General features: G+C 40.7%; 4 protein-coding genes across 5 annotated transcripts in view; 2 read left to right on the forward strand and 2 right to left on the reverse strand.

Annotated features, from left to right (window-relative positions):
- Positions 1–213: 213 nt before the first annotated feature.
- Positions 214–2953, reverse strand: znf511 (zinc finger protein 511). Its single transcript, XM_085799015.1, has 6 exons — positions 2746–2953; positions 2572–2645; positions 1805–2006; positions 1566–1690; positions 706–975; positions 214–402 (listed from the first exon to the last, which is right to left on the reverse strand). Exons 1-6 carry the CDS (start codon positions 2878–2880, stop codon positions 330–332), a joined length of 879 nt encoding a protein of 292 aa, XP_085655141.1. The 5' UTR covers positions 2881–2953; the 3' UTR covers positions 214–329.
- Positions 2954–3930: 977 nt separating this feature from the next.
- adam8a (ADAM metallopeptidase domain 8a) lies at positions 3931–12399 on the forward strand. 2 transcript variants are annotated; one of them, XM_085800207.1, is made up of 25 exons: positions 3931–4039; positions 4124–4233; positions 4422–4495; positions 4618–4696; positions 5578–5654; positions 6058–6289; positions 6715–6792; positions 6883–6951; positions 7625–7794; positions 8164–8245; positions 8365–8507; positions 8610–8787; positions 8967–9056; positions 9219–9414; positions 9511–9592; positions 9690–9867; positions 9955–10041; positions 10129–10213; positions 10591–10702; positions 10839–11037; positions 11227–11259; positions 11360–11407; positions 11507–11557; positions 11645–11734; positions 12069–12399. In XM_085800207.1, the coding sequence occupies exons 1-25, from the start codon at positions 3994–3996 to the stop codon at positions 12111–12113; spliced, it is 2634 nt and encodes an 877-aa protein (XP_085656333.1). In that variant the 5' UTR covers positions 3931–3993; the 3' UTR covers positions 12114–12399. The 2 variants fall into 2 exon arrangements, with proteins under 2 accessions (XP_085656333.1, XP_085656332.1); XM_085800206.1 differs by having other exon boundaries at positions 3967–4039; positions 11654–11734.
- A 621-nt stretch (positions 12400–13020) lies between these two features.
- On the forward strand, positions 13021–16993 carry spef1 (sperm flagellar and cilia associated 1). Its single transcript, XM_085799016.1, has 7 exons — positions 13021–13233; positions 13441–13552; positions 14301–14439; positions 14588–14633; positions 15705–15786; positions 15876–15981; positions 16620–16993. The coding sequence occupies exons 1-7, from the start codon at positions 13125–13127 to the stop codon at positions 16731–16733; spliced, it is 708 nt and encodes a 235-aa protein (XP_085655142.1). The 5' UTR covers positions 13021–13124; the 3' UTR covers positions 16734–16993.
- Positions 16994–20353: 3360 nt separating this feature from the next.
- Positions 20354–27954, reverse strand: part of erlin1 (ER lipid raft associated 1) — an 8205-nt gene continuing 604 nt past the window's right edge. The window contains exons 2-12 of the mRNA XM_085800208.1: positions 27309–27437; positions 26546–26627; positions 25921–25967; positions 25770–25831; positions 25532–25657; positions 25298–25371; positions 24357–24415; positions 24112–24203; positions 23311–23400; positions 23106–23185; positions 20354–22997 (exon numbers count right to left, since the gene is read on the reverse strand). Coding sequence (XP_085656334.1) covers positions 22836–22997; positions 23106–23185; positions 23311–23400; positions 24112–24203; positions 24357–24415; positions 25298–25371; positions 25532–25657; positions 25770–25831; positions 25921–25967; positions 26546–26627; positions 27309–27421 — 987 coding nt within the window. The 5' untranslated portion in view covers positions 27422–27437 and the 3' untranslated portion in view covers positions 20354–22835. The remainder of the gene's footprint in view (positions 22998–23105; positions 23186–23310; positions 23401–24111; positions 24204–24356; positions 24416–25297; positions 25372–25531; positions 25658–25769; positions 25832–25920; positions 25968–26545; positions 26628–27308; positions 27438–27954) is intronic.

The following is a 27954-nucleotide window of genomic DNA, read 5'->3' on the forward strand; positions in this document are numbered from 1 at the left end:
AACATCCCTGTAAAACTGTGATTCAAGCACAACCATGAGTTGCACTGCAGCTTTCTTTTGAACAGCAATTGCATTTTGATTTTATTCAGCCCCTAGTATAACAGACAACTGCTGGATGTAACCTCACACAGGAGCAAGAAGAGGAGCCTTGTAGCAAGAAAAGGGATTCTTCTCTATCAACTAAAAATGCTAATGCATGACATGTTTTCTTTGTGCAAAAGCCTTTAATTTTTAAGTTAAAAGACACATGTGACAGCAAGTATATTACAAGTCAAGGGCACTGAGTATACATTTTAAAAACGACAAACAGAAGGCGCAGTCCTGTGGTTTCATTTCCTCCTTCCCCGCCGTCCTCTGAAGCCTCGGACAGAGCCTTGGCCGAAGCACACTGTTGTGGGGACCCTGAAAGAAAAGAGCACGGCTGTTGTTTTCATAGTTTTCATAGGAAAACTATGGTGAATATCAACACAACACACATGTAATTTAATAATATAATATTAACCGACACATACACATAATACACCTGTCAGAAAGATCCCTTCCTACAGTTTTCTCTACACTGCTACAGTTTGCCAGACAAAAATTGGACAATTTTAACATTAACAACACTGATATCTTATCTAATGGTCATAGGATGAACCTAAAAACACAATGAAGTTTTTGCACTGAACTCCCTGGTACACTTGATAAAATGTAAAGACTGACCTGTAGGAGAATCGAGGTTTCACAGTTGTGGTGCTTGCAGACTCGTTGCTGTGAGCTGCAGCTGAAAGACGTGCATGCTCCCCAGAAGAGACGGGCTCGGCAGTGTGCGCAGCCGCTTCCCCAGACACATGTGTCTCCATGGACTCCCCTTGCTCAGTTTGGTCAGACAACACATCACACATAACCTCACACACACCCTCAGACTCACACACATCATCTACTACCTCCATGGCTGAGTCTTTCTGCTGCGGTTTCTTAATCTCTCTGGTTCTGTTAACAAAAAATAGATAATGCTAAGTTTACACATATAAGAAATATATAATTATTTAACAACTTTATAGCATCTGTTTTTGCATATTCTATGTTATAAACTGTTTTCTTGTCTGTATACAACATCTATTGCACGTCTGCCCGTCCTGAGTGAGGGATTCCTCTGTTGCTCACCCTGAGGTTTCTCCAAATTTTTCCCTGTTAAAAGGGTTTTCTAAGGGCAGAAGATGTTGTTATGATGCTATGTAAAGCCCTTTGAGACAAACTGTTTGTAAAAAAAATAGGCTATACAAATAAAATTGACTTGCCTTGCCTTGTTTTACTTTTTTTTGCACCAAAACAATAAAAAAAAAACATTTACAACAACTCTCAAGTGTACAGTGCGGAGTTCTTAAAGAAAACACCCATTGGTTTTTAATACCCTGTAGCAAGGAGAATCTGTCAATATGAAATATGTCAAAAATGTTCATTTCAGATGCATAAATTCTTACTATTCTTATTTTAACCTCTAAACTGAGTCGTTCAAAGTAACAGTTCTACTGATGTTTTGCTGCCATCTAGTGGACAAAATATGGAAGGTGGAGACTTACCCTCTGTCCTTTTTGGGTTTGTCGAATCTGAAGTCTGGAGGATATTTGTGAACTCTTATTAGATGGTCTTTCCTGTGTTTACTTGTCCTGAACTTCTGTCCACAGCCTTCCACCAAACACTGGTACTGAACAATGTGAAGGAAGAGCTCTTCAAATAATGTTCAAAAAAATGTAACTATATGTACAGATGCCCCTCATGACTTAAGAGATTATTATAAATTTTCTTTGCTTTGGCTTACCATGTCCTGCCTCTGGGCGAGGATAGTGAAGAGAGAGTCGTGCCACTCCTGAATGTGAATGTCCAGGAGCCGGGCACTTGGCAGGGAGCGACGGCAGGAGCAGCAAACATGTCTGTGCAGGGAGTTGTAGTGGTGTTCGTACTCCTCCAGCGTACTGAAGACAGCACTGCAGCCAGAGATGTGACAGGCAAACTCTGACACACTGTGAAGAAGACAAGATGTGGAGGAAGGTGATTAACAGCCCAAGCAGCACTGACACTGTAATAAGCTACAGTTAAAAAGGGGGTCGGCTAATACCAAGGATTTATCATTAATGAATTTTATTTGGTTTAGTTTATTTTTTATTTCTTACTTTAAAAAAAGGTTTGCTGATTTTTGTGTTTCCACATGCTAATTTCCCTCGGCAAAATAAACTAACCTTTGTTATCTGTATCTTGTCAATCGTTCTCAATTGATCGACTAACTTCATAGTTTGGTCCATACAATGTGATAAAATACATTTCAAGGTGATTTATCAAACCAACAGTCCAACATCTAAAAGATACTTAATCAGGTTATATATTTTTTGCATTGAAAGACTGACTAGACAGAAAATATTAATATTTTAGCGGCTGAACACTACGAAGCTTTTTGCTTTACAAATATCTCTAATGACTATTCGATTAACAAAAAAGTCTATAAACAAATCTTTTCACCTGCTACAGTGTAAATAAAGATTTGTTTGCTCCTTCTTAACACAATGTAGGCCAACCACAATCATCTCATACCTGGGGCTTGGCTTGTCGTCTCCTCCCGAGGAGTACAGGTCCTGCAGGTACATGTGTCTGTGAACGTCTCCATCCTGCAAACAGCGTCCACGGGCAGTACGTTAGTGTGGTTGCTATGGTTAGCCGGTTGCTATGGTTGACTTGACGGGGGCCAGTTCGTTGTCGCTACGTTACCTCAAACAGCTCGTGGTCCTTGTGCAGGTGCACGAGCTGTGGCGTGAAGCTGAACGGGAGCTCACTCTGCTTCTGCTCCGGTTCCTCCGTGTTTCCTGGCAGAGACTTCACCTGCACAGACGCCGTCATACTCATACTCCGTCCGCCGAAAGAAGAAGAGCTACTGTCGTGAAAGAGTTTTATGTTTTGGTTGCAATTGTCGCGGAATGATAACGTCATTTCTTCGTTTTAGGCGGGTGTCCCATGCTGCATTCACGTAACGTCAGGTAACGTCTTAATTTTTTTCCCCTCACTTTCCTGCCATGTTCAATTGCTCTTGTCTGATATATAAATATGATATAATGAAAGTTTTGCCCTTGTTGCCCCATAAGGGCTTTCTAAGGGCAACTAGGGACATTGTGGTCTTGCCCACAGCGGCTCCACACCGGCCTGAAATGGGTACATTTGTTTGGAAGCCCTGTATCAAAATATTAATATTTATTCAGCCCACATTTTGCCTGCATCGTGAATATTTATTATGACACTCATAATCACAGTATCACAAACAATCACATTTTTTATTTGAGGTTTTAATGACCCTTGGAGATAATTAAACACTATTTTTTCCTATGACAAGACAGGACAACAAAGGCAACACATGAAAATTAAAATGTATGAAAACATTGACGCCATTTGGCCAGTAGATGGCCCCAAAGGCCACTAAGAGGCCTCACAGGGTCACAGCTTTTTGCTCAGCTCAGTGACCATGTGTATAGCATACTTTGTGAATGAAAGAGGGGAATTCCCGTTATCACTTACGGTATTTATAATTTTTTATCACCCCAATAAAATATGCTGACACACGTACAACCTAGTTTACATTGTTATGGAAATGTAGGCCTATATGTGTGCTGTTGGTGGTAGGCTAATTGGCTGAATATATTAGACCCTTCCCACGTGTGGGAAGAAAAAAAGTTAGGGTTGCGTCTCGAAGTGGTTTCAATTTAGGCTCGTGACCTGTGAGAGTATTTTCAATAAAGTGCGGAATGTAACTTGATGTTTTGCTCTTCCAGGAACTGAATTTTAAAAAAAAATCATGTTGGTTTTGTAAAAGCAACGTTGAACTTCTTACAGTGACTCATGTTGTGTCAGGCAGCCTGAGATTGTTCAGGATATTACACGGCGGAGGGGCGGAGAGATGAGGAGCTGGAGAGCTACTTACCTCAGTCTGCGAGCCACACAATGACAGTGTCCGTCCGATAGAGCAACATGCTACATACTGGATATTTAATAGGGATTTTACTCTCCTCATGGGGTAAAGGCTATTTCTTTCTTTCTTTCTTTCTTTCTTTCTTTCTTTCCTCTTTTTCTTGTCTCATGTAAATGTCCCTACTTGCAGGAATACTGGTGGACAGTGTAGGGACTCTACCTCATGTGATGAAGTACCAAACAGTGATACCTCAAAGACTGAAGGATTCATCTCTCATCAATGATGCAGCTACACATCAGGTAAAACACACACACACTTTAGATACTTAGCAGTTTATTTAAATGTGTTTTATCTCTTGAAGAAAATATTAAAGTATATTCTTTGTGTGTGTGTGTGTGTGTGTGTGTGTGTGTGTGTGTGTGTGTGTGTGTGTGTGTGTGTGTGTGTGTGTGTGTGTGTGTGTGTGTGTGTGTCTGTGTGTGTGTAGGCATACCCTGATGTACTCCAGTACTCTTTGACGATTGCTGGGAAAAATTACACTCTGCACCTAGAGAGGAACAAGTAAGATTTTTTGATTTTGTGTGTGTGTGTGTAGCAGTGCAGGTTTATGTATCTACATATTGTGTTTTATTTCTTTATCTATCAATATGATTGTCATTGAAAAAAAAATCTGTTCCTTTCAGAAATCTTGTCGGGAAAAACTTTTCTGTGACACACTATTCTGATCAGGGCACCCAGATCACAACTACTCCAGATCTTGGGGTATGTACCTTTTGAATTCTTTCTGCACAATTTCACGAACATTAACATATTCTCTGTATTCATGATCAGCCTCCAATATAATGGGTTATATCATGTCTATTAGAAACAGACATGTATCACTTAAATTTAATCATAACCCTTTTTCTGAGTGTGTTATTATCAGACCAAATTACCAAAGAATAAATGAATTACCAAAGAACATTACCAACAGTACCAAAGAAGTATCTTTCTTAATAGATAACAGATACGCAACAATTGACTAATTTAAATTAATTAGGCTGCAGGATGTCCTGTTTCAACTGAAAACCCAATGTCTGTGGTTTTGACACACCTTTCTTCCTGTACCTCGCTGAATGCTGAACTGTTAAATGTGAGAAACTGGCTTAGTAATAAACTTCCTCTGAGAAGTTTGATCTCAAGCTGCTGTAACAAGTTTTCTGAAACTCCACAACACAAATACTAATCACACAATAAAATCAATCAATAATTTATTAATATTTCGCAGTTCAGATACCAGTTATCCTCATCCCCATCTTCAGTGCTAAAAACTTGCATGCAATGGTAGTCCCGTGTTCTTATTTCAAAACATGGGAGGTTATCATGAGCCTTTCAGCTTTTGGGTTTCTCAACTATAAAGTTCCTCTTAATGAGTAATGACACCACACACGGCAACACACAGCAATTCCCGAGTCTTAAGAGGAACAGGAATTGACATATAAGGTCAAGACTGTCAATCCCTCTGACCATGACGGACACATAATATGTTCTTTAGATTAGATCACATTTCTGCACTGAGCTTGAGACATTTGGCTGATTAATGAAAAGCAAAGTGTTAGTGTTAAATCTCTCCTCTGATGACCTGATGATGGACGTCTGTTCAGGTTCACTGCTACTACCATGGACACATTGTGGGAGTGGAGGACTCGTCTGCCAGCGTGAGCCTGTGCTCTGGAATAGAGTGAGTAATGCTGGATGCAAATGTATTTCATCCTGTATCTCTAATTACAAAAAGGTTATTGTCTCCCCAAATAGAGTGTCAAATCAAATTAAACCCATGACCGTTTGGGACTGTAAGTGCCCTTCTGTGACTCATGACCTGCGTGTCCAATCCAGAGAGACAGTCAGTTTCACCATTCGCTCCAACATGCAGATCATTAACGCTGCATGTAGTGCTGAAAACAAGTTGCGCATATTTCTTTGATTAAAGCCTCTCTTCCGTTTGTCATTAAAAGGTGTGGAAAGTAAAAGCATTATAAACAAAGGCTGTTTTTATGATGCTACAGTGAGATATGTTTTGATATGTTTTGAGTCAAGGTGTTTGCTTCCGTCCGATCTCATGTTCCTCATGTGTTGCACTGCAGGGGGTTTGTGCTTCTCCAGGACCAGATGTACCTTATTGAACCTCTGGCCGGTGCTGACGGGGGACAGCGGGATGACGGGCAGAGCTCAGGGGCTCACAGTGAGGAAGGTCTACATGCTGTTTACAACTACAAACACCTGAGGAGGAAGAGGAGCTCCTGTTCCCATGGAAACACGACCACTTTCTATGATCATGGAGCTCGTCCGTCTGGACTGTTCCAGCTCAGCAGCCTGGTAAAGACGCACAGAGTGGACACAGACATATACACCAGGACTGGAAACCTCAGCTGGTATTTTTGGACTGAAACAGCTGACGTCTAATGTTTCGTGCTGCATTCTTCTTACATTTGACAATTTTATACAAAGAGAGAAAACACAAACTTACATGCAGTAAAAATCCTGTTTTTCACAAAAGCTCTGTGACTTATCACAATACAAAGTAAAAGAAAATACAGCAACTTTAATATGTTCAGAAACTGTAAGTAAACAAGTGACAGTAACTTTTTTAAATATAAATTTGCATATTCAAATAGATGAATCACAATTATTCTCAATCATCATAAAATGCATTTTGTTGCAGCAGAACTACCAAACACCCAAACTCATTGTCTGACACACTCACTCACACACTGACTCCTTACACCTTTTGTGTTTTGCAGAAAACCAGAGCCCAGACGAAAGACCGCAAAGTCAAAGGCAGGACAGTGGAGCTGGTTTTGGTGGTCGACAACACTGAGGTTTGATTTTCTTTATTTCTTTGTCTGTCATACAATTTTGGAATGATGATGTTTGATTGAATTGCTAATTTAAACAATATTTATTTTTAGTACAAAAAGTTTTATCCTAAGAAGACAATGGAGAGGAGACTGCTTGAAATAGCAAATCATGTGGACAAGGTATGTTTGTTTCTCTGCTCGTCAAGCAGTTAAAACAATATAATATATTTTTGAACTGCAATGAAATTGTCTAATTTTGGGAGGAAATTAGAGCACTCTAAAACTTTAAATGGGTGTAAAAGCTTAATTGTGTAATTTCGTGTAATTTCATCTCCTGGAATCAATAACGCATTCCACCTATTTTTATCAGTCATTCGGTAATTGAGCTTATTTTTATTGGCTACAGCTCAGACTTTCCCACAATGCAGCACAGTCAGCTGTCTGGCACTCTGTGAGGGTTCACTTTCACTGTGGATTAAATGCAAGAAATCTCTCCTGATACTATCTGTTCTTCACTTATTGGAATTAGACCAATAAAAAGGAATGAGAAGTTCTCTCACTGTGAAAATCAAACTTTAACTGTGAATCTTCACACCGAAACTGAAAGTTTTCACACATTTCGCACAATCCTCTTCACATGCTCTGATAGAGTGGGGCCAACATGAACAACAGTACTAGACCCAACAGTGGATCCCGGTAACAGCATTATAGATGAGATGATATCACTGGCTCTGCTTTTACCAGTTTAACTCACATTCAAAAATATTGATATGAAGTATTTGTCTGATAACTCAGTCAGTGTTATGGGGATTTCCACTTTCCACTTTGTGATAAAAATCCTGCTCTGTTTCAGCTGTATCGTGCTGTGGGTGTTCGTGTGATGCTGGTCGGTCTAGATATCTGGTCGTACAAGGACCAGATAGAAGTCAGCACGAACCCTGAGCTCACCCTCCCTCGCTTCCTCGCGTGGCGGCAGAAGAGTCTGCTGACCAGGATCAAACACGACAATGCACAGTTCATCACGTAAGATGCAGCTGATTTCAACATATTTTAACATATTTTATTTGTTAATGTATTTATTTATTTATTTCTCACAACTCCTTGGAGCAATTAGTTAACATTAATTCACTAGGCATATGTAAGCTGAACAGCTTCAACCTATACCCTTTTGATCATTCAAAAAAAAAAAAAAAAGTAAATTAATGTATTTTTGGCTCCAGCTCCAGCTCATAGCAGTATAGAAAACGAATGAATGTATACGTCTGCTTGTATTACTTTGCACATATGATCAAATGAATGAAATGAAATAAAATAAAACTTATAGCTAAAAATAAATTGTTGATCCAATGCTATGAGTTGCTTTCTGATAACTTTTATCTCCTCTTCATTTAGAGGTGTGGATTTTGATGGTTCCACAGTTGGCCTAGCAAACACCAATGCAATGTGCACCTCTAAGTCTGGAGCTGTCAATGAGGTAACAATACTTTTTTTTTTTAATTGTCTGAAAAAATACATTATTCATTTTTTAAATTTAATTATTCAAATTTTAATTTCAGTTTAACTCAACTGAACCTTTGTCTACTATAAACACAGGACCATAACACTAAGGCGATAGGAGTGGCATCTACTATTGCACACGAGATGGGTCACAACCTTGGATTGTCCCATGATACTGAAGACTGTGTCTGTGACTCCGTAACATCGAAAAAAGGCTGCATCATGGCTGCGAGTGTTGGGTAAGCGGATTTTCTCACCTGCACAAAAACTCCCTTAAATCTGCTGTTACCCAAAGTAATGTTAATATTTATCCTCCTTTGTCTTGCTACGTCTTCTTCTAGTACCGAGTACCCGCAGCTGTTCAGCAGCTGCAGTCGGCAGCAGCTCAGTAGGTTCCTGGAGCAGGTGAACCCTACCTGTCTGCTGGACACTCCCTCCACTAATCGCATCTACGGAGGGGCGGTGTGTGGAAACGCCTTCCTGGAGCCTGGAGAGGAGTGTGACTGCGGCACTGTAGAGGTTAACTCAATTGTTTAATTGTTATATTTGGATCCCCATTAGCTGCAGCAAAACTGCAGCTATTCTTCCTGGGGTCCGACATATACATAACTCATGATGCATCCCCATAAGATCGTACAAACAAAGCAAGCAAATGAGGCCGCATAATAACACTCTGCCTCCCTCTGTCTGCTTTATAGGAATGTAAGAATCTCTGCTGCAATGCCACAACCTGCAAACTCAACCCAGGTGCCCAGTGTGCAGAGGGAGAGTGCTGCCACAACTGCCAAGTAAGTCATACTTGCTATCTCCTCTCTCTAGATGAGTGAAGTCACACTGTTACTAAATGTGTTACCATATTGCTAGACACTGTCTGACTGCACCGTGTGGCTGGTTATGTGTGAGTGTCATCAGTCGGTACATCACCATCTGCGTTTCTCTCCGCTCTGCAGCTGAAACCGACAGGCAGCATCTGCCGGCAAAAGTCAGGAGACTGCGACCTGGCAGAGTACTGCACCGGCTTCTCCGCTTCCTGTCCGACTGATGCCTACACCCAAAACGGCCTGTCCTGCAACTGGGGGAAAGGATACTGCTACAATGGACAGTGTCCTTCGCGACAGGAACACTGCAAGAGACTCTGGGGACCAGGTAAGACACCGGTGAATTACGGTTTAGTTTATTAGAACCGCTTCGATACATCGAGACTCTTTACATCCGCATTCTGTTTGTTATGATTGTGTTTAGACGCTCAAGTCGCTGCAGATGCTTGTTTCAGCCTGGATTCAAGCTGCAGAAAAACACGCTTCAACCCGAGATGTCCAGGCAGGTATGAAATCAAAAGCCAAAACAGCACTATAATAATGTGTTTATCGTTGGGTGTTTATCGTTGGGTTTATTGGGATGATTGTTGGTTTTGGTTCCAGTGATCAATCCTGCGGGACACTTTTCTGCACTGGAGGCTCGGAGTATCCAGTGACATCCATTAAATCCGTTTACCAAGTAAAAGAAGGAACATGCAACAAAGCAACTATAAACCCTGAAGATAACCACCCTGCAGATATAGGCATGGTACCTACTGGCACCAAATGTGGCCACAATATGGTAAGAAACCAAAGAATGAACAAAAAGCACCACACACTGCAAATTCTGTGCCAGCGTCCTCACTACATCCCTTCTTGTGTCTATCAGGTTTGCTACAATCAACAGTGTCAAGACATCAAAAACATCAAAACATACGGAACAAATGACTGCTCTGCCAAATGCAACAACCACGGGGTAAAAAACATGTTAACCTAACAAACACTTTGTTGCACTGTAGAGCTACGAACCAGCGGAACTGACCGCACGTGTCATTTCTTTCAGGTCTGTAACCACGAGGGTAAGTGCCACTGCCACCCTGGCTGGGCCTCCCCTTACTGTGATGTGCAGCAGTCAGAGTTGCCCGAAGGTATTGTTCACATTATGCTCGTCTGCCGTCACATGCACATGTAAAAACTGATAGTCACTGATGTATGTGCCTCTTTGTATCCTTGACCTTTTATGACCACATGACTGTTTGTGTCTCATCCTCCAATGCTCTGTTTGGCATCAAGATTTAGCTATTGGGATAGATCTCTCATGGATGCCCGGACAGTTGTGCTCTGTTTGAATGAACACAAACACACAGTGATTTGATGGAATTCCCCTCTTAGTCTGTACAAATGCAGTAATGACGTTACAGTGAATTTTTGTTGCCTTGAGCAGGTGACGTCTGCTATTATACGCTCATCCTGGGGCAATAAAAGAATATTGTGCTAATCAATATGTTTGTGTGTGTGTGTACAGGGACAAATGTGGTGAATTTAATTGTGGGATTGGCGACTGGCTTTCTTCTACTGTCTACCGTGGTAATTGGGTCTTTGATGTGCTGCATCAGAAAAAAGCGACCTGTTAAGAGGTACAGTACAGAATAAAAAGTTATTCCTGTCTTCCATCCACTCTCTGTTAAATCACTTCTGTGTGAACATAGTGTTTGCTCTGTTTTTATCTCGTCTATATTTTACTTCAGCATCTGTGTGTGTATTTCTTTACAGATGCTTCAAGTCTGCTTCAGGACAAACCAACCCATTGTTTCAGTCGAGCAGTACCCGAGGCAGCCCTCGTCTTGGGACCACACACATCAGCCAGCCGACGTTTGTGGAGTCTTCGGCCACTCAAGCCTGTAAACCTCTGTTCTCCGCTACAGCCGGACCACATACTGAAGCACCGAGGCCCAGCAGAGCAGCTCCACAGGTGAGCCGCTGCAGTATATTCATCTATAGCCTCAGGCAGCACCACAGAGCAGTAATACATTGACACTAACTCTGTGTCAGCCTTTGATCTTTTCATCTACATATTTCCATTTGAGGCAGAGAGTTATGGTTAAAAGACCAAAATAATCATCCTTTTCCTTTTACTCATCTCTCTTTTTGTCCCTCACAGCCGCCTAAGAAAGTGCCGGCTGTCCCTCAGCAGGTAACCTACCTTACTATAAATTAATCCTCATGTAAAACTGACCTCATAGTCCAGGTTTCAATTGTATTTAACCACTAAATACATTTTTTTTTTAATTCAGGCTGTAAAGCCGTTCCTGCAGCCACCAAGCAAGCCAACCTATACCGAGGTAAAACTTCACACAGAAAATCACATTATTTCTTATTTGATTTTTAAGACACTTTATGATTGTTTGGGTATAATGTTTTTGGTCTTTTCTTGTCAGCAGGCTAAGCCTTCACCTCCATCCAGACCTCTGCCACCACTTGCAACAAAACCAGTGAGTGACATTACCTGCTGTTTTTATATGTTTACATTCATAACTTGGTCCTGTTGTCGCCTCTTACTTGAAATCTGCTTTTCTAAGATCACGAAGTCGAAGCCTCAGACGCCTCCGATGCCTCCAGTGAAGCCGAAGCCCTCCGCAGCCCCGTCTCCACTGACACACACTCAGCTGGTATGTATGCATGCAGACACAAAGCCAGAGTCAGCCAGACCTTCCTAAATCCATGGCATTCAGACATTCTTCATGTTGTTCAAGGCATTCACATTTATAAAGAGGTCTGTGGTTTCGGGCATTGTCCCAACATAACAGTGTAATGAATAAGCAGTGGCTCACTGTTTGTGAGTTATTAAGAACAACCCTCTCCCCGGCCACCACTGAGCAGTCAAGAGACACAGGCTGGAATAATCATCGACATTCAAAATTGAGTTTTGGAGAAATAAAATTGCAGCTGCGCCGGGAGAAGCTCATCTAAACTGTGTGTATTAACAGTGTTTGTTTTCTCTAGCTTGCAGGGAGAGTTGCCCTGATGCCCCCCAGCAGGCCCAGATGACAGAGATCATGATTAAGCGTGGCGTGAACACTGAGATCCTCTGACTGAGGACGCTGTTTTTGTCCAACCAAGTCGGACCTTGAAGATCCTCTCCGGAGACGCTCGTCTGTTTTTAGGTGGAAACAAGATCCGCCGAAGGATCAGCAACATGAAGCGACAGAGCTTCTTTGTCATTTACGGTCTGCCTGAGGATTAGCGCCGTCTGTGTCTTGCTTATTTGGCCCTCAGTATGTCGATGAAAACCTGAAGCCGTTATTGATAAACTCAACTTCTGTGCTTTATGAATTTACAAATGACAAATGGCTCTTCTGCCATGATGATTTTTTTATTTTCTTAAGGGAAATGTCATTCTGCCTTGATCCTTGGATATGTGAACACTTAATGAATTGTCTTAATTTAATTGAACTCTTTACTGTTACTACTCCCTCACATGGTTTTGGTACTGATTTTCTAAGAAATAATATTAAGGGATTTTAAAATGTGGCACCAACGTGGGCACTTTACAGTTTTTTGGGATTGAGGGCATAGGCTACCACAAAGACTTTTTCTTGAACTTCATTTTTTTTGTACTAACCTAATTATGCCCAACTTTGTGGGACTTAGCCTACTTGTTACATGCAGCTGTTTTGTCTGATGCGTTTGCTGATTGTAATTCTCCAAGGGATTTTATATTGCATTATATGCAGGAGATTGCACACCTTTTAATTGCCTTTCCTTACATTTAGAGTTCTGCCTTGATGTTTCTTGCACACTGAACTGAAAATGTATTTGAATGTTTTTATTTATTTAGGGTTTTTTTGCTTATAAATGATCAATAAAACTGAATCATGACAGTGATTTTGAGTGTTTCTCTCTGAATGAAATATATAGGATCTGCGTTACCATGGTAGATAGACGGGTGGGGGTCGCCTAGCAACGGCGTAAACAACCAGTGGGGGCTAACAAGCTAGCTCAGTCCAACAGTTTGGAAAACCATCAAATAGTCTCGAAACAGATGTCTATATAAGAAGAATGGATCGAGAACTAACCGAAGAGGAGCTGCAGGATTTATACGCGTGGATAGACAACATACCACTGTCCCGGCCGAAAAGACACATCACCAGAGACTTCAGCGACGGAGGTAGCTGGTTTAACTTAACCTTTGGCTTTTGCTTAGCTGTGCAAAAGAAAGTGGCGAATAAACACTAAAAACCTCGTTTGGCCGCATTTGTCACGCACCATATTCAGCAACAATAATCTGCTTAACAAGTTTTATCAGCTCAAGTGTCTTGTTTGTTTATACATTTTCTTGTGAGCTGACTCTGCCCCTCTGCTGAACCCTCTGCAGTGATGTCTGCTGAGGTTGTGAAACATTTCTTCCCCAAGCTCGTTGACCTGCACAACTACATCCCTGCAAACTCCACACAGCAGAAGCTCGATAACTGGAGCCTCCTCAACAGGCAAGAAACTAACTCTATTCAAACAGAAAAAGGATTATAGTAATTTATGATCCCTGTTTATTATAATGTGATACGCCTATAATAAATGCTTCACAACAAATGATGATGTAGTCTACTTGTTATAGATATATGAAATTACATAATAATTAATGCCAATACTACATATTAATAGGAGAAACTGTAATTGATGACCATATCTGTACATTCATAGACACTTACACAGTATACAAAACATGTTACACATCAAATCGGGTAAATAAAAATTAAAGTGTTGCAAAGATACTTTTAGTGGCTGTGTTATAACCTTGATACAGTCACCACTACCTATCTTTGCAGAGAAATGCTACCTCTCAGCTGGAAAAACTTTAAATTACACAGTCTGACTTTGTTAATATGTCCACATCCACCCACAACATTTTTACATAAAATCCCAACTGATATTTACTAATATAAATAACAGACATTGCTAAAGGTTTTCGCTTGTCAATAGATTTTTTTCCCCAAAAACACTTAAGTTGAACTCTACTATTGGCCTCTGCATCTGACAGTGAGGACTGGTCCAACACACACACCCTCTTCCTCCTCTGACATGGCGCACAGCCAGCTGCAGATTTATGGAGCATCACTGTAAACGTGGTGTTTATCATCACCAAACATCATCACTTAAATCACATTCAAGCTGGAGTTCCTATTGTTTGGTAAATTCAAAACAGCTGTGTGTTTTCTCTCTTTTTTTTTCTGTGGACAGGAAGGTGTTTTCCAAGCTGAACTTTCACGTGCCTGAGGAGACAGTGAAAAAGATTGCACTGAACAATGCAGGAGTGATAGAGCCTGTACTGACCACCCTACGGGAGAAGATAGACAAGAAACTTGAGCACAACCCACAGGTGTGTAGTGTATATGCATGTGTGCTTAGGAACATACACTCTTGGAGTCACTTTTTGTTTGTTTGAATGCTAAATATAAATGACTTTAGTCAGACTTAAGCTTGAAAAATCACCATACTTTGAACTTTTTTTTCTCTTTTGAACTCAGGATCCGGAGTACTTTGACACCAGGACCCACAAGAAACCTCATGCGGGTAGAGATACAGAGATATCATACCATACATATCATACCATAATCTTAAAAACTAATAGGCATGTCTGTTGTCATATCTGACTTCCTAAGAAATACAGAGAGATAAAGGTTTCATCAGAAGTTGCAAAACTGCAATGACATCTCTACCATCAGCTGGATTACAGAAACAGAACCAGAATTAAAAGGAATGAGATGACTGTGTTTTGACCTCACATCTTGTGTCTGATATATCCATTTTTGGAGTGCATTAGTTGACGCAGTCTGTCTGTAACCCTGACTGAAGCTGCCCACTCCAAAATTTGGCCTTTTTTAGCACAGGGAAGGAAGTCGGTATAATTTTAGAAAGTTTAAAATAGTGTTTTGCCCACTCGTCAGCTGATTAACAAACATAAAATCAGCATATTCCAAGTTTCTGAATGAAACTTGCAAGTGCTGTGAAAGCCGATTCTGCCTCTGTAATGTTAGTTTTCCACATTCTTCCCTGGTTCCTGGCTTCTCCTGCCTGTGCCTGACATGGTTGGTGCTTGTTGCCCTGCTAACAGCTCTCAGTTAACCTTAATCTTTCCCAGAGATAGCGGTGACCACACACAGACCGACACAGACGTAGCTACATTCGACAACAGTCAGAGAGAGGACTGATTAGAGTGCCACAAACTTTTTAGGGAGCGGATCGGTGACAGGTTCCTCTTCCGTTTCCCACACCTAATCTGTCCCTGGAACTATCCTGTAAGCTGACTTCAGACCAGCACCTCCTCCCTCTGCTCTTTCCTCTGCCATCTGCACCTCCTCCACAATCAGACACACAGCTCAGACCAGGTCCTCATATCAGCTCCCAGCATCACCAGATGGCCTTTATCTCTGGCCTGAGCTCAGCACTACTGGACTTAAAGGCCTCCTCATTTTTCTTTTTCTTCGTCTAATAATCCAACCTCCCTGTGCCTGTGTCTTCTGCTTGTGGTCATCAAATATCTGCCTCCTATCCTCCTTTCATTTTTTAAGTTTCCTACGATGGCATATTTTTCAGTCACGTCACAATGGGAGAAATGTTATATTTTGGTTTTGCTGTCTCCAGATATTCAACAGACAGAGGCAAAACTCCTGGCTCAGCTGGCAGAGGAAGACATGAAACATGAAAACAGCAGACCGAAAAATGGGTATGACTAGATACTAAGAAAAAAATATTTTCAATTAAATGAATCAGCGGTGGAGTTTATGGTGGTAATCGTGTGTCTTGTTTATTCAGTAAACTGCAGAACCCTCTGCAGACTTACGCAGACATGGACCCGACTTTACGAGCAATCCTGCAGGAAAAAGAGAAAGCTGTCATGGCTTTGCAGGAGACTGTGGAGGTACACACACACTCACACACACACACACACACACACACACACACACACACACTGCTGACTGGTAGAACATCTGCAAACAAAATCATTTTCCATTTTGATGTCATGCAGGGGTAGGGGTTTTGTTATAAAGTCATACCACCTGTGGTGTTGTTACAGATGTGTGTGTGTGTGTGTGTGTCACAAAGAGGAAGAGAGAGAGAGAGAGATTCTGGTGTGTGTGTGTGTGTGTGTGTGTGTGTGTGTGTGATACATATGCGTCATAAGCTGTGTCAGCAGTGGTCAATGAGTCAGTATCTGCTCAGCGGATATAATGCTTTTTTTTGCTTTCCCATCTGTGGCCACATCTGCACATTGAGGAAAACAAAAAAAAAGTGACACAGATTCGCAATACCTTAAGTTTTCATCAGTGAGATAAGTCACAGTCACTTTGCATCCTGTGTGTGTCTGTGTGTGTGTGCTCTGTTTTGCTACGTCTTTGGGACTTTTTCCTCAGTATAAACAGATCTTGTCAGGACCAGAGTCATTTCTGATGTCCTGGTTACTGTAGGGCTAAGGTGTGAGGTGAGGTCAGGTTATAGGTAAGGTTATGAAGTCAATGCACTGCAAACTTGTGTGTTTTTTTCTGTGTGTGTGTGCAGATCTTGCAGATGAAAGTCAACCGATTAGAGCATCTGGTTCACTTGAAGGACATACGTATTGAAGATCTGACGCGGCATCTGGAGACGTACAAAGCCCAAGGCAACACATACTGACGTCAACAACGCAAACACCAACAACACATAACGCACAATCACATGCAGAGGATTTGTTATAGTGGATCGGATCGTATAACCCCGGAACATAAACTCTTTGTCAAGACAAATAATTATTGTTCTACCAGCTAAAATGCAGCACATTTTGTTGAAATGCAGTTTACCAGCCTCGTCTTAGTGTGTTTTGTGATACGTGCATGTTTCAACAAATTTAATATTCAGGTGAACAGGATTTCTCATTAAACAAATGATCTGCTTCTGTGTGAGGTGTGTGTGCAGAGTGTGTTTCTCAGTGTGTTCGCAATGGATCTGCTGCCACTGTGCCTTTACAATGCCTGTAACGTCCGACTGACAAGTGCTCAATAAACCAACTCGCAACTCAAACACTTCAAACTGTCTTTTTCAAAGATGAGCAGAGTGGAGCAGATAAGAAATTAACTTTAACGTCCGCAGGCGAGAGCTTAATGACATGCAGTGTTAGGTGCGTGCGTCTCACTTCCTCTGAAGTCTGAAATGACATCAGTCAATTTCTTTGAAACTGCTCTTCCTGTTTAATCCTGAAGTATGATTTAATTTTTTTCACAAATGTAGCAATGCACTGCACATCCTGTTGTGTGTGCATCGATAGGTAACGTTTTCTTCATGTTCTGAAGAATTGATCATTGCCAGTTTTTAGGGAGATTGCTCTCTATTGTCACACAACCATTAAGACCTGTGAGTTTGTGTGTGTGTGTGTGTGTGTTTCCTTGTGTGGCGTCTGATCCCACCCCCCACCACTGTTGGTGTACAATGACAGGAGACAGACGTCCTGCTGAGCTTTATCAGGAGCAGCTGATCTTCTCCAGCTGCCTGCTGCTGTGACTGAGTTCTGTGGTACTGATCACTTTGATATCACCTAATCAATCACAATTATCAAGCTTGAACCAATATAATAGAGATACACATCATTTTAATATCAGTACTTGAACATATTTTGCCAATCACACATTTGATCTATGTATTTGTTCCACACTACTCCTTTTTTTTAACCCAAAGTTGGAGTAAGAAGGAAAACATCCTGTGAAAACACTGACTCCTACAGTTCCCATAATGCAATTCTGTGATGTTGCAGTCTAAATATCTATCTACCTTTTTTTTTTTTTAGAAAAATGTTTTATTCCCCTGTGAAAGCTCCGACTCCTACAGTTCCTACAGATGCACCTCTGTGTGATGTCTTTAAAACCTTCCCAGGCTGGAAAACGTCCTCAGCTTTTAAACTCCATTTATACTATTAGTTTATATCAAATATTTCAGGTCTGAAGACGTATTAACCACAGCAACCAGCCAAAATAACCTTGCACGACTGCACTAAACCCAGAACTTTCTTAATGTCAATGTGCAATATCTATTTATTCTTACAGGTTCTATTTATAATACTGATTTTTAATAACTGGATGATTTTTTTCCCACAGTGTGAGCATGCATGTGTGTCGTTGAGGATGTCCTTTTTAGTTTGTTTTAGTCCTTTTTAGCCCTGGAATGGATGTGGCACCACAAATCTCATTGCACTTTGTTTGTTGCAATGACAATAAAGGCTATTTGAATTTGAATTTGAATTTGAATTTGTAAAGGCCTGGATTGAGCCAGTCTCAACTGCAGCAGACGTGAGGATTATTTGCCCTGGAGAAAGCCTCATTCAGCGCCACAGACGGCACAATACAAATGATTTCAGAGGCTGAGCTGGACTCCTCCTGATGAGTAAACTGACCTTTAGTGAATAATGGCACAAGATTCACTTTGTTTGACCCAAAAGGGCGAAGGAAAGTTGACTCTATTCACACTCACACAGTCTCTCTAAAAGCATTTTACCGTAATGACTGATCATTTGATAGTTGGATAATAAACAAGAACAAAAACACACATACAGTGGGTTGATCAAAGCAAACACACGCAGCAACAGAACTGGGTTAAGACTCCTCGAGTGTTGACTCAAACATCGGTCCTGAGGGTCAGCACAGTAACGTAGAGGTCGCACAGACCTTTGAGAAACAGCAAAGGTGAGACTCTTTGTGTGAGCGTGTGTATTGTGCCAACACACACACACAGAGACACACTGGAGAGGAATGTGAGAGAAAAACTTGCAGAACAGAGCAGCCATTGATGCAGGCGCTGTCTGCTGCTGATGAATCATATTCAGAATCGCACTGGTGCTTAGAGACTACAGTCAGAGAATTCAGTTGGGGAGGAGAGGAGAGGGGAGGAGAGGGGAGGAGAGGGGAGGAGAGGAGAGGAGAGGAGGACCGCACCCTTGGATTTCTGGGGGAGACACAGATGCAGGGAGGGGTCACCATGGTTTCATGTCAGAGACAAAAGGAAGGAAAGAGAAGAGCTGGCTCATCCAGGAAGCGGCAAACCTGACCTTGACCTCATTTCCTGAGGTGATGGTGGCAGCATGAGTGTGTGTATGAGTGTGTGTGTGTGTGTGTGTGTGTGTGTGTGTGTGTGTGTGTGTATGTGTTAAAATTGCTGACCTTGTAGCCTAGATAACATATCAGACCACCCATTTAAACTCCTATTAAAAAAACATCCTTCACTTATGAAAACACACTCACAAACATGATTAAGATCACATTTCTCACAAATACTGACAACAAAATTAAACAGCCCTCCTCCCTCTCTGAGAGTTTGGCTGCCAGAGCTGAGATCTCCACGAGGAGGAAGCCATCCCTCATCTGGTCACTCAGGCTGTGGTCACACGCACTCACACACACTCTCTGGATGCTTCCTGGAAACAGCTGACCGGCCTTGCCCCAGGGCACGGCCGGAGGTTTGGAGTGAGTCTCTTGGGACCAGCGTTTTACAAACTCAACACGCTTACACGCGTGTTTTTTGCCATGTTCACAACTCATTATGTTAGTGAGAACAAGTGAGACAGTGTGATTGTGATAGGCTAGATAGGGTGTGTATATTCCGTTAAGTGTTCACTGAGTCATCCTCATGTTGGCACAACCACCCAGACAATGAAATAAATCAACGGCCAACACATGTTGTGTCTGATTGCTGCTAAATATATTAAACACTATAAGAAATATGAGAATGTGGAAAAAGTTTCAGTTGTTGAAAACGTTGGGAATTGGAACTTTTACAATCCAAACTAAACTTTGCGGTCAGAGGTTGTTACAGCTCACGTTTTTAGATCTGTATCTATATTTAAGTTAATTTTTCACTTGTGGTAAGGTGAAACCTCACGTGATTTTTTTTTTTAGACATTCTCAAACCTTTTGCTCAACTACAAGCCACAATGATTCACAGTTTTCCTTCTGATGTGGTTCTTTTACCCTGACTTTGGGCAGATGCTTATAACTCAGGGCCAAGAGACTCTAGCTTCAGTACATCTTTACATTTCTTCTTAACATTGATTTTCATGCTCAATGTTTTATTGAACCTTGTGTGAACCAATAAATTGATCCTTATCCATCTATGTTTGCTTTACTTTGTTCAGTCTTGGCAAAAAGAAAAAAAAAAAAAAAAACCTAAAATCTGTTGAGGAAGTGAGTCAGAGCCATGTAACATGGTGTTAGTGCTCCTCCTGTCGGCGTCCAGGTGAACTGCAGAGTGTCCACATCAACAGGCACAGGGAGGAGAGAGGTACCAAAATAGGTTTTATTTTATAACGTTGTCAAAACTTCAAAACATTTTTGCATATAAACCTTTTAAAACAAGGAGACAAAGTTCAAATTTCACAGATTGTACAAAATATTGACAAAAGGAAAAGGAAAAAAGAAAAAAAAAATTTCTTGAGTGATTCATACCCCTCTTTTGCATCTTCATTTGAACCCACCACCACCACCAAAGCAAACGTAGAGTGCAGCCTTTAACTGCCTCCCGGAGGTCAAGTAAACATCACTACATCCTCCAAAACACCAATAGTGTCCACTTCTAGTTGTGTCTTTCTCAGCTAGAGTCTATGATGAGGCTGTACAGTAACATTGTGCACATCCAAGCTCTTGATACGCCGCACAGCCCGGTTCAACTGGAGACCTGTAGTTTTTTTTAAGAATCACTGAAATCTCACCTTCAGGGGTGACTCATTATTACTTAAGGCTTGAATTCTGAGTCGTGGAAGTATTTTCTATGCTTCTGAAACACAGAGCTGAACAAAATCCAAAAGCTTCAACAAACAATAAAAACTAGCACCAACTTGCATCTGGTTTAAGCCCAAGCACAACATTCACCTTTAAATAAAACAATGTTTATTGTGTAGTACTGGAACTCATGTGGTCGAGCAAAACTAAATCAGAGGTTAAACCAATTCTCACTAAGTGTAAGCTGCTGTTATTACCAGGAACTGTGTGCTGCTTGTGTTTCCATTAAAATCCTTTTAATTATATAGTTTAGAAAAAGAAATTGGAAAAAAAAACTTTGCATTACATCAATTTGTGAATTACACAAAAATGTAAACACTGACAGTGACAGGGTGCTTTTGTTTGTGTCATTTCTGCTTTGACAGACCGACATGCCCATAATATTCAATGTCACAGACACCTACCGCAAAGGAATGGTGCAACGAAAATGTCTCCTTAAATATTTGGAAACACACATTTTGATTTTTGTTTATGTTTTGGACATTGGATTTTAACTTGATATTAAATCAAAGCTTTGAATTATTCTTTTCTTCTTTTTTTTTTTTTACAACTTCACAGCTTATAAAGTTATTTTCTTACATTTTCTTGCAAAAAAGTACCCATTTAGACTTCGGAAGAGCAGAGGATCTGTCCAACACTAAGCAGCCGTTTTATTAAAATAAGTCCGCTTCCTGAGAATTTACATTTAGCCACGTCTCAATAAGCTGTACAAGAACAGAGTTGGCAGACAAACGCAGGCACTACTAATCATCTGAATCAAGCCAATACAAATTTCCACATGCATAGCCCTGATTATCAAAAAAAAAAACAAGGAGGAGGAAAGAAAACAACTTAAACACTTCTTCCAGTGTAACAACCCTTTTCCTAACCATTAATCGCCTTGAATGACTTTTTAAAGATTTTCTTGAAGCAGCACTAAAACCGTTTTTTTTTTCTCAGGTGGGTTCACAGTAGATGCAACAGCAGATCTTAGTGCAGCTTCTTAAGACTTTCAGTGGCGGCCGTGCTCTCACCCACAACCAACAGCAAACTGTCACCAAATTAACATAAAATAAACTACATTACAACCAATCCGACACCACTGTATATTAACCTACTTATAAACACATGGTGACAGCCCTCCAACTTCAAAGACTTATGTGCATGTGGAGTAATATCTAGCTCGTACAGGCTCAGGTGAAAATTTAACAAAGTCAGGCCACTTGTTTGTAGAAAGCTATCGTTTAAAAAAAGAAAGAAAAGAAAAACCTTTGCAGATCATATTTCGTATGTTTGATTTCAGTCTGTAAATGTAGGTGGAACCACATTAGAAATGGATGCTTGAACTAAACTGTGTTACTGACACTATTTTAAAGTCATCCACCAACAACATTGGATCCAGGGTGTGAATCAACATCCCTCACGCTGACTCGTGTTCAGAGAGAAAAGCCAACCGGTGATTCATTGTAAGAGACGACTTAACCCACATGACACACTTACACAAACCATCCCGCTTTTAATTAGTGTTGCCTGTCGGGTTCCAGTTTCGGCTAAACCAGAAATTAATTCTCTAAAAAAAAAAAAAAAAAAAGTCATGTTCAGTTTCATCACTAATCACTCCTCTTGCATACAACAAACAGAATTAATGCAGATTCAAAAAAGCAAAAAAGTTCAACACTGCACTGATTGCAAGCACGTGTAAATTAGGGCGACTGTTGTTGCCGCCTTCCCAGGCAGAAGCATTTATTATGCTTTTTAAATTTTAAAACTATGGCATCGTTATTTCCCAGGATTTGTCTTTTTCCACAGAGTGGAAAGGTGAAAAAAAATCCTTCCCTTTTTAATTTGCCCCTCCTACCTTTCACTTTTTTCACCTTACACTCTTTCTTTTGCCATTTCGATTTAAGACTGAAGTGTGCTGTTGATCAAACCAGCCGCAAAGCTCTCACTCCTGTCACCTTCAGTTCAGCGCTCTCTCCGCTCCACAGACAAGTCCTCATCAGGCGTCTCCTGTCCTTTCTTCGCTGGGCTGACCATGGGAGTTCAGACTGTTGACTCCCTCTACAAACATGTTAGGGATGTCCTGGCCGAAGTAGATCTTACTGTTGCCCGCTATGGCCTGAAACTTCATCAGCTCCAGGTACTCCGGGGTCAACTTCAACTGTAAAGATTTTGGAGAAAGACGAAGAAGGCATGCGAGGATTAGATGATATTAAGTGGTTGTGTGTTTAAGTGGAACTGTGTAAACACTTTTTTTTCCTTTTTTTACCCTGTTCGCCTCAGCAATCTTGGCAGCAGAGTAATATTCTGCGTCAGCTCTGGCCTTCTCTCTGGCCACGAAGGCAGCGTCTGAAACAAAGAGTCAGTGTTGAGACAGACAAATGACAAACCAGCTCTCCTTAAGCCTCCGCACACAGGAGCACAAAAAAAACATCTAAAAAAACAAACAAACAACTAATATCATCTATGCTAACCCTCTATTTGAGAGATCTTCTTCTCTGTCTCTTTCTCCATCACCTTCTGCTGGAACTGGATCTCTGCTACCTGAGCCATTTTCTCAGCCTCTGTGGGAACAAACAAACAAAAAAACAGAGTTTTAAAGCAGAAGTAAGCGATCCGGTCGTTTGGGCTAATGCTGCGTTCCAGGCAGGCTTTTGAAACCGTAATTTACAGCTTCAAGTCACAACTTACGACTTTGTAGCGTTCCAGGCAACCCACTCGCGTTTTTCCGACCTGTTTTACCTGTGAAAGTCACTATAACGGCCACTCGTAACTTCCGACCCGTGAACTCTTACCAGATCGAACTGGTATGACTTCAAAGGTCGGAAAAACACGAGTTACGGGTTGCCCTGAACGCACCATAACGTCTTGTCAGCCGATGGAGTTAGCAGCCCCCGCCCTCGTCATGGATCTATTGGTCCTCGTCCCTACGTCACCACATTCAGGCGCATCCCTTGGCTGCACACACAGCCCTTCATGCCGTTCTCTCTCCTCATTGGATAAAAATTGTAGGATACAAGAAAAGTTTTCTCCTCGGCTCAGAGCAGAGTGACTGACAGACCCGTGTTTCGGTCCAAACACTCTATGTAAGTGATTGCTGTGGGAAGATATAACTATGTAAGACTTATATTAACACAAAAATATCGCTTACTTCTGCTTTAACAAGTGTACATAAATTTGGCACGAGGGTTACACATGAGTGCATGAAAAAGGGAAACTATGGTCATGCAAATGAAAACACAACAGGCTGAATTACAGTAAAACACCACAGTTACCAATAATGGCTTTCTTCCGTTCAGTCTCCGCTTCCTTTTCCACCACCTTCTGAGTCTGAGCTGTTATTAACAGACGAGTCTTTTCCGCTTCCCTGCACACACACACACATAGACACAAATAAGGTTTTAACAAATATTTTCTTTTCTGTGTGGTCTTACTTGAACTAAGTGGGTGGGTCGTACTGTAGGTAATCTGAAACAAGCACCAGGACTGAGCTGGAGAGAGAAGAGATTTACAAACTCACATGAGTTCAAAGTTCCTCCTGATAGCCTCGGGGATCTTTGGCTTGGTAACGCGCACAGCCTTCATGGTGACGTCGAAACAGTGCAGAGGAAGAGAGAGAAAACACAAAATGGGCCTTTGCTCACAATCAATCTGCCAATGATTTTCACACAGAGTGGGTGACAGCAGTTTTACAGTTGGAACAGGTCTGGTGGTATCAATGTAGCAGAAGATGCATTAGCTGGCATGTTGTATTTTTGATGCGATTGTGTAATTAGTTTATAAAAGGTGTTTTTTAATCTTGTAATCAGGGCGCCATTGAAAAAGAGAGCTTGCCCTCAACTGTTTTTTTTAAAAATCTATTTATATAGAGGTTGTGCTTTTCATGTGAACCTTTTGGCCTACTTTCCATTTCAAGATGTCACAGATTCATTGTACACAGAAAAGTTGCACTGTGCTTAAGCTATATTACTATGGTCTCCCTGACCTGCAGAACTGAAAGATTTAAGAGGTAATTTGTTCCTGCTGCAATTGTGTTACATAGCACTTCTTAAAATGTTTTTTGTGTTCATCTTTCTTTCTTTTTTGTGTCATTGTTGTGTGAGCTACTGGACTAATTTGAATTTCCCTCCTAGGGATGAATAAAGTATTCTCTACTCTACTCTACTCTACTCTACTCTACAGGAACTGTGTTTACATTATGTCATTCACTTTGTCATATAGAGCTACAGCAGGATACACTCATATGTCCACATTACAATAGTTACATCCAAGGAAATCCAATTATTCTAGAAATAGACCGATATACAATCTCTGTTCCAAGGGCTTTTTATTTTCTTTTTTTTCATTTACGCATTTATTTGAGTGAATTGAAGGATTGTTGGATGCAAACACATTCCTTTAGCTCTCACTGCAACTTCAATCCTTCTGCTCAGGTTATTGTAGGTGCATGCATTTAAATACCTGTATTGTAAGTCCAGGTGCCATACAATTCAGATCTTTCTGTAACGCAGTCTTTAGGTTCTCATCAATGATGTCTGTGAGAAAAAAAATAAACAGCAGCAGCTCTTTCAATGCACAACATCCTGTGAATCACATTTCAGGAATTTCAGTCATGAACTCACACAACAAGTTACTTCCTATGTAATGCATGTACAAGAAACAGTGCTATCTGTGTTATCACAAACCCGTACTCACCAAACAGCTCAATGTAGACTTCCTGTAGCGTGTGGACGCTGCAGAACTGGTTCAGTTCGTGGTGAATCTTGTTGAAAATTAGAGTTTTGTCGTAATCTGCAGTGTAGTTTCTCACAATTTCCACCACTGCATATAAATGAACAACAGTAACTAACGCTTGTTGAAATGCAGCTGACAGGGTTCATGTGTCAATACAATGAGGAACTTTTGCAATGACGGAAATAAAGACATTTTGTACCTGCTGTAGGGACCAGCATGTTAACAACCTCTATTCTGTCAAAGTAGATCATCACACCACCACTGTGAAGAGGAAGGTATGTGTTAAATACAAAAAACATTTTCATGGATGGGGTAATTTGTTACACCTACCTCAGTAAACTCTCTCTTACCTTGTTCCACAAGGCACATTCTTGATTTCATCAGTTTGGAGAGTAGTCTGGAAGAAAACAGATAATTCACCTACTGCGAAGGTCAACTCAACATGTATTTACATTATTCTTTTTCCAAGTTTTTTTTTATGTTCCTACTTTATGAAAGTATGACAGACTAGAAAAAGTTCAGCACTTTTTTATAATACATTACATGTAACTATTACACATGACATTAACTTCACGTTTCATCTTGAACGTGAATACTGACTTTGGAAATAGTTAACCTCAGTTGACTTATAAGGTTACAGAGTAGATAGACACTGAACCCTCTCCATCGCAACGTGATCATAAGATGCAAATGAAAGCACAGGCAAATGCTACTTAGTTGACCTTGAGAGAAGATCATTTCATTCAACTTTACTTATTTGTTTAATTTAAAAAAAAAGATGATCTAAAATACATTTATTAAGTAGCACAACAAAATGACACCACTGTAGTCATGGTTGAATGGCAGCTGTTTGCATGTGGTCGCTGACTTATTTATAGAACATATATTGATTTTCATGTGCAGCACCATATGGTGAACTCGTACTTTCCACATAACTCTGCAAAAAAAAAAAGGACGACTGAACGGTCAGTTTACCTGCACTGATCTGTAGGTGGTGATGAAAGGCAGCATAATGTGATATCCAGGGCCGTTGGGAGAAGTCAGCAGTGCCCCGCCCCTGAAACAAACATAATCAAATTGTTTGGTCTGACTTTTAAAAATTAATTATTGCTCATATAATAATATCCTGTCAATGGATGGACTAAACAAAAACAAAGAAAGGTTTTAATTCAGGTGTAATAATAATTTCTGTTGAATAACATCGCCTAAACATTATATCAATAGTTAAGATTTTGATATTTAGATTCTAGTTGAGTAATGTATTTTCTTTCCCCCCAGTCCTACTTTTCCTCAAATGCATTATTCTATTGATAATGAAAGAAATAAACATTGGTTTTGGCAGCACTAACTTGCATACAGTAACATTGTGCATAGTAAGCAGGCCGATTGCCTGGGTTGCTGCCCTGTTGCAATGGCTCTGCTCACAGGGAGTTAAGCTCAGGCCTAAACACTGTTCACTCAGTCATAATTCATTTGTAGAAATGTTGATATTCTCAAGTCCATGCTCAGCTCTGGGATGGAAAATCCTGCACTGTAATAGTAGATGGTAGTAGCCTTCTCTTTGCTCAAACAGGTTTGAAGCATCCACACATCATCTCTCCAAATAATATTTACATATCCAGGCCAAAATTATATGCCATCAGGAAACAGGCTTCAGTCAAATAAATAACAATGTGCAATCCACATTCAAACAGTATGCGTTGTGTCCGTCACTGGCACAAGGCCTCTGTTGTGATACCTGTAGTACACGGCAAGGTGTCCTTCCTCTATCTTGTGAATGGAGGAGTGCAACATGATGGCCACCACTCCTGCTATTGTTGCAAACACTGCCCCTACATGCGGCATCGTCATCCTTGCTGGCACTCACCTGTAAGCAGAGGAAGAAACATAAACACACAGAAATATTTATACAACACAAGGTACTCAGAGCACCGTTACAGTGGTGTAACAGCCAATCTGTGATGAAACACCAGCAGTTTCATTAAGAGAGCAGTTGATTCAGCAATAAAATTGAAACTTTATAGTTGTTTCTGGCGCTGTTGAATAATATAGTATTACACTAATCTGAGGTGTTTATAATATTTCAACTAAACGTAAATGCTGCAGACAAAATATTTAACATACTCTGTGTTTGTTTTTCAAAAAGAAACATTGGCACTGGCCATTACAAATAAAAAGAGTGTAACTTCTTGCCTTTTAATGTATCCTTGATTACAAAGTTATATTTACTAATGTCCTAAATTATCATCTCTTTATTTCCCCTTCTACCTAAAAGGTAAGAAAGTAACTTAATGAAAACAGTATGTCATACTGAGAGCTGATGACTGATATGTAATGGGACAGTGACACATTATGTGCACAGGTCAAAACGTCAAATTAAAGCA

Source organism: Trachurus japonicus, chromosome 15 (genome assembly GCF_045865225.1).
Source record: "Trachurus japonicus isolate A0001 chromosome 15, Traja_1.0".
NCBI classification, from domain to species: Eukaryota; Metazoa; Chordata; class Actinopteri; order Carangiformes; family Carangidae; genus Trachurus; species Trachurus japonicus.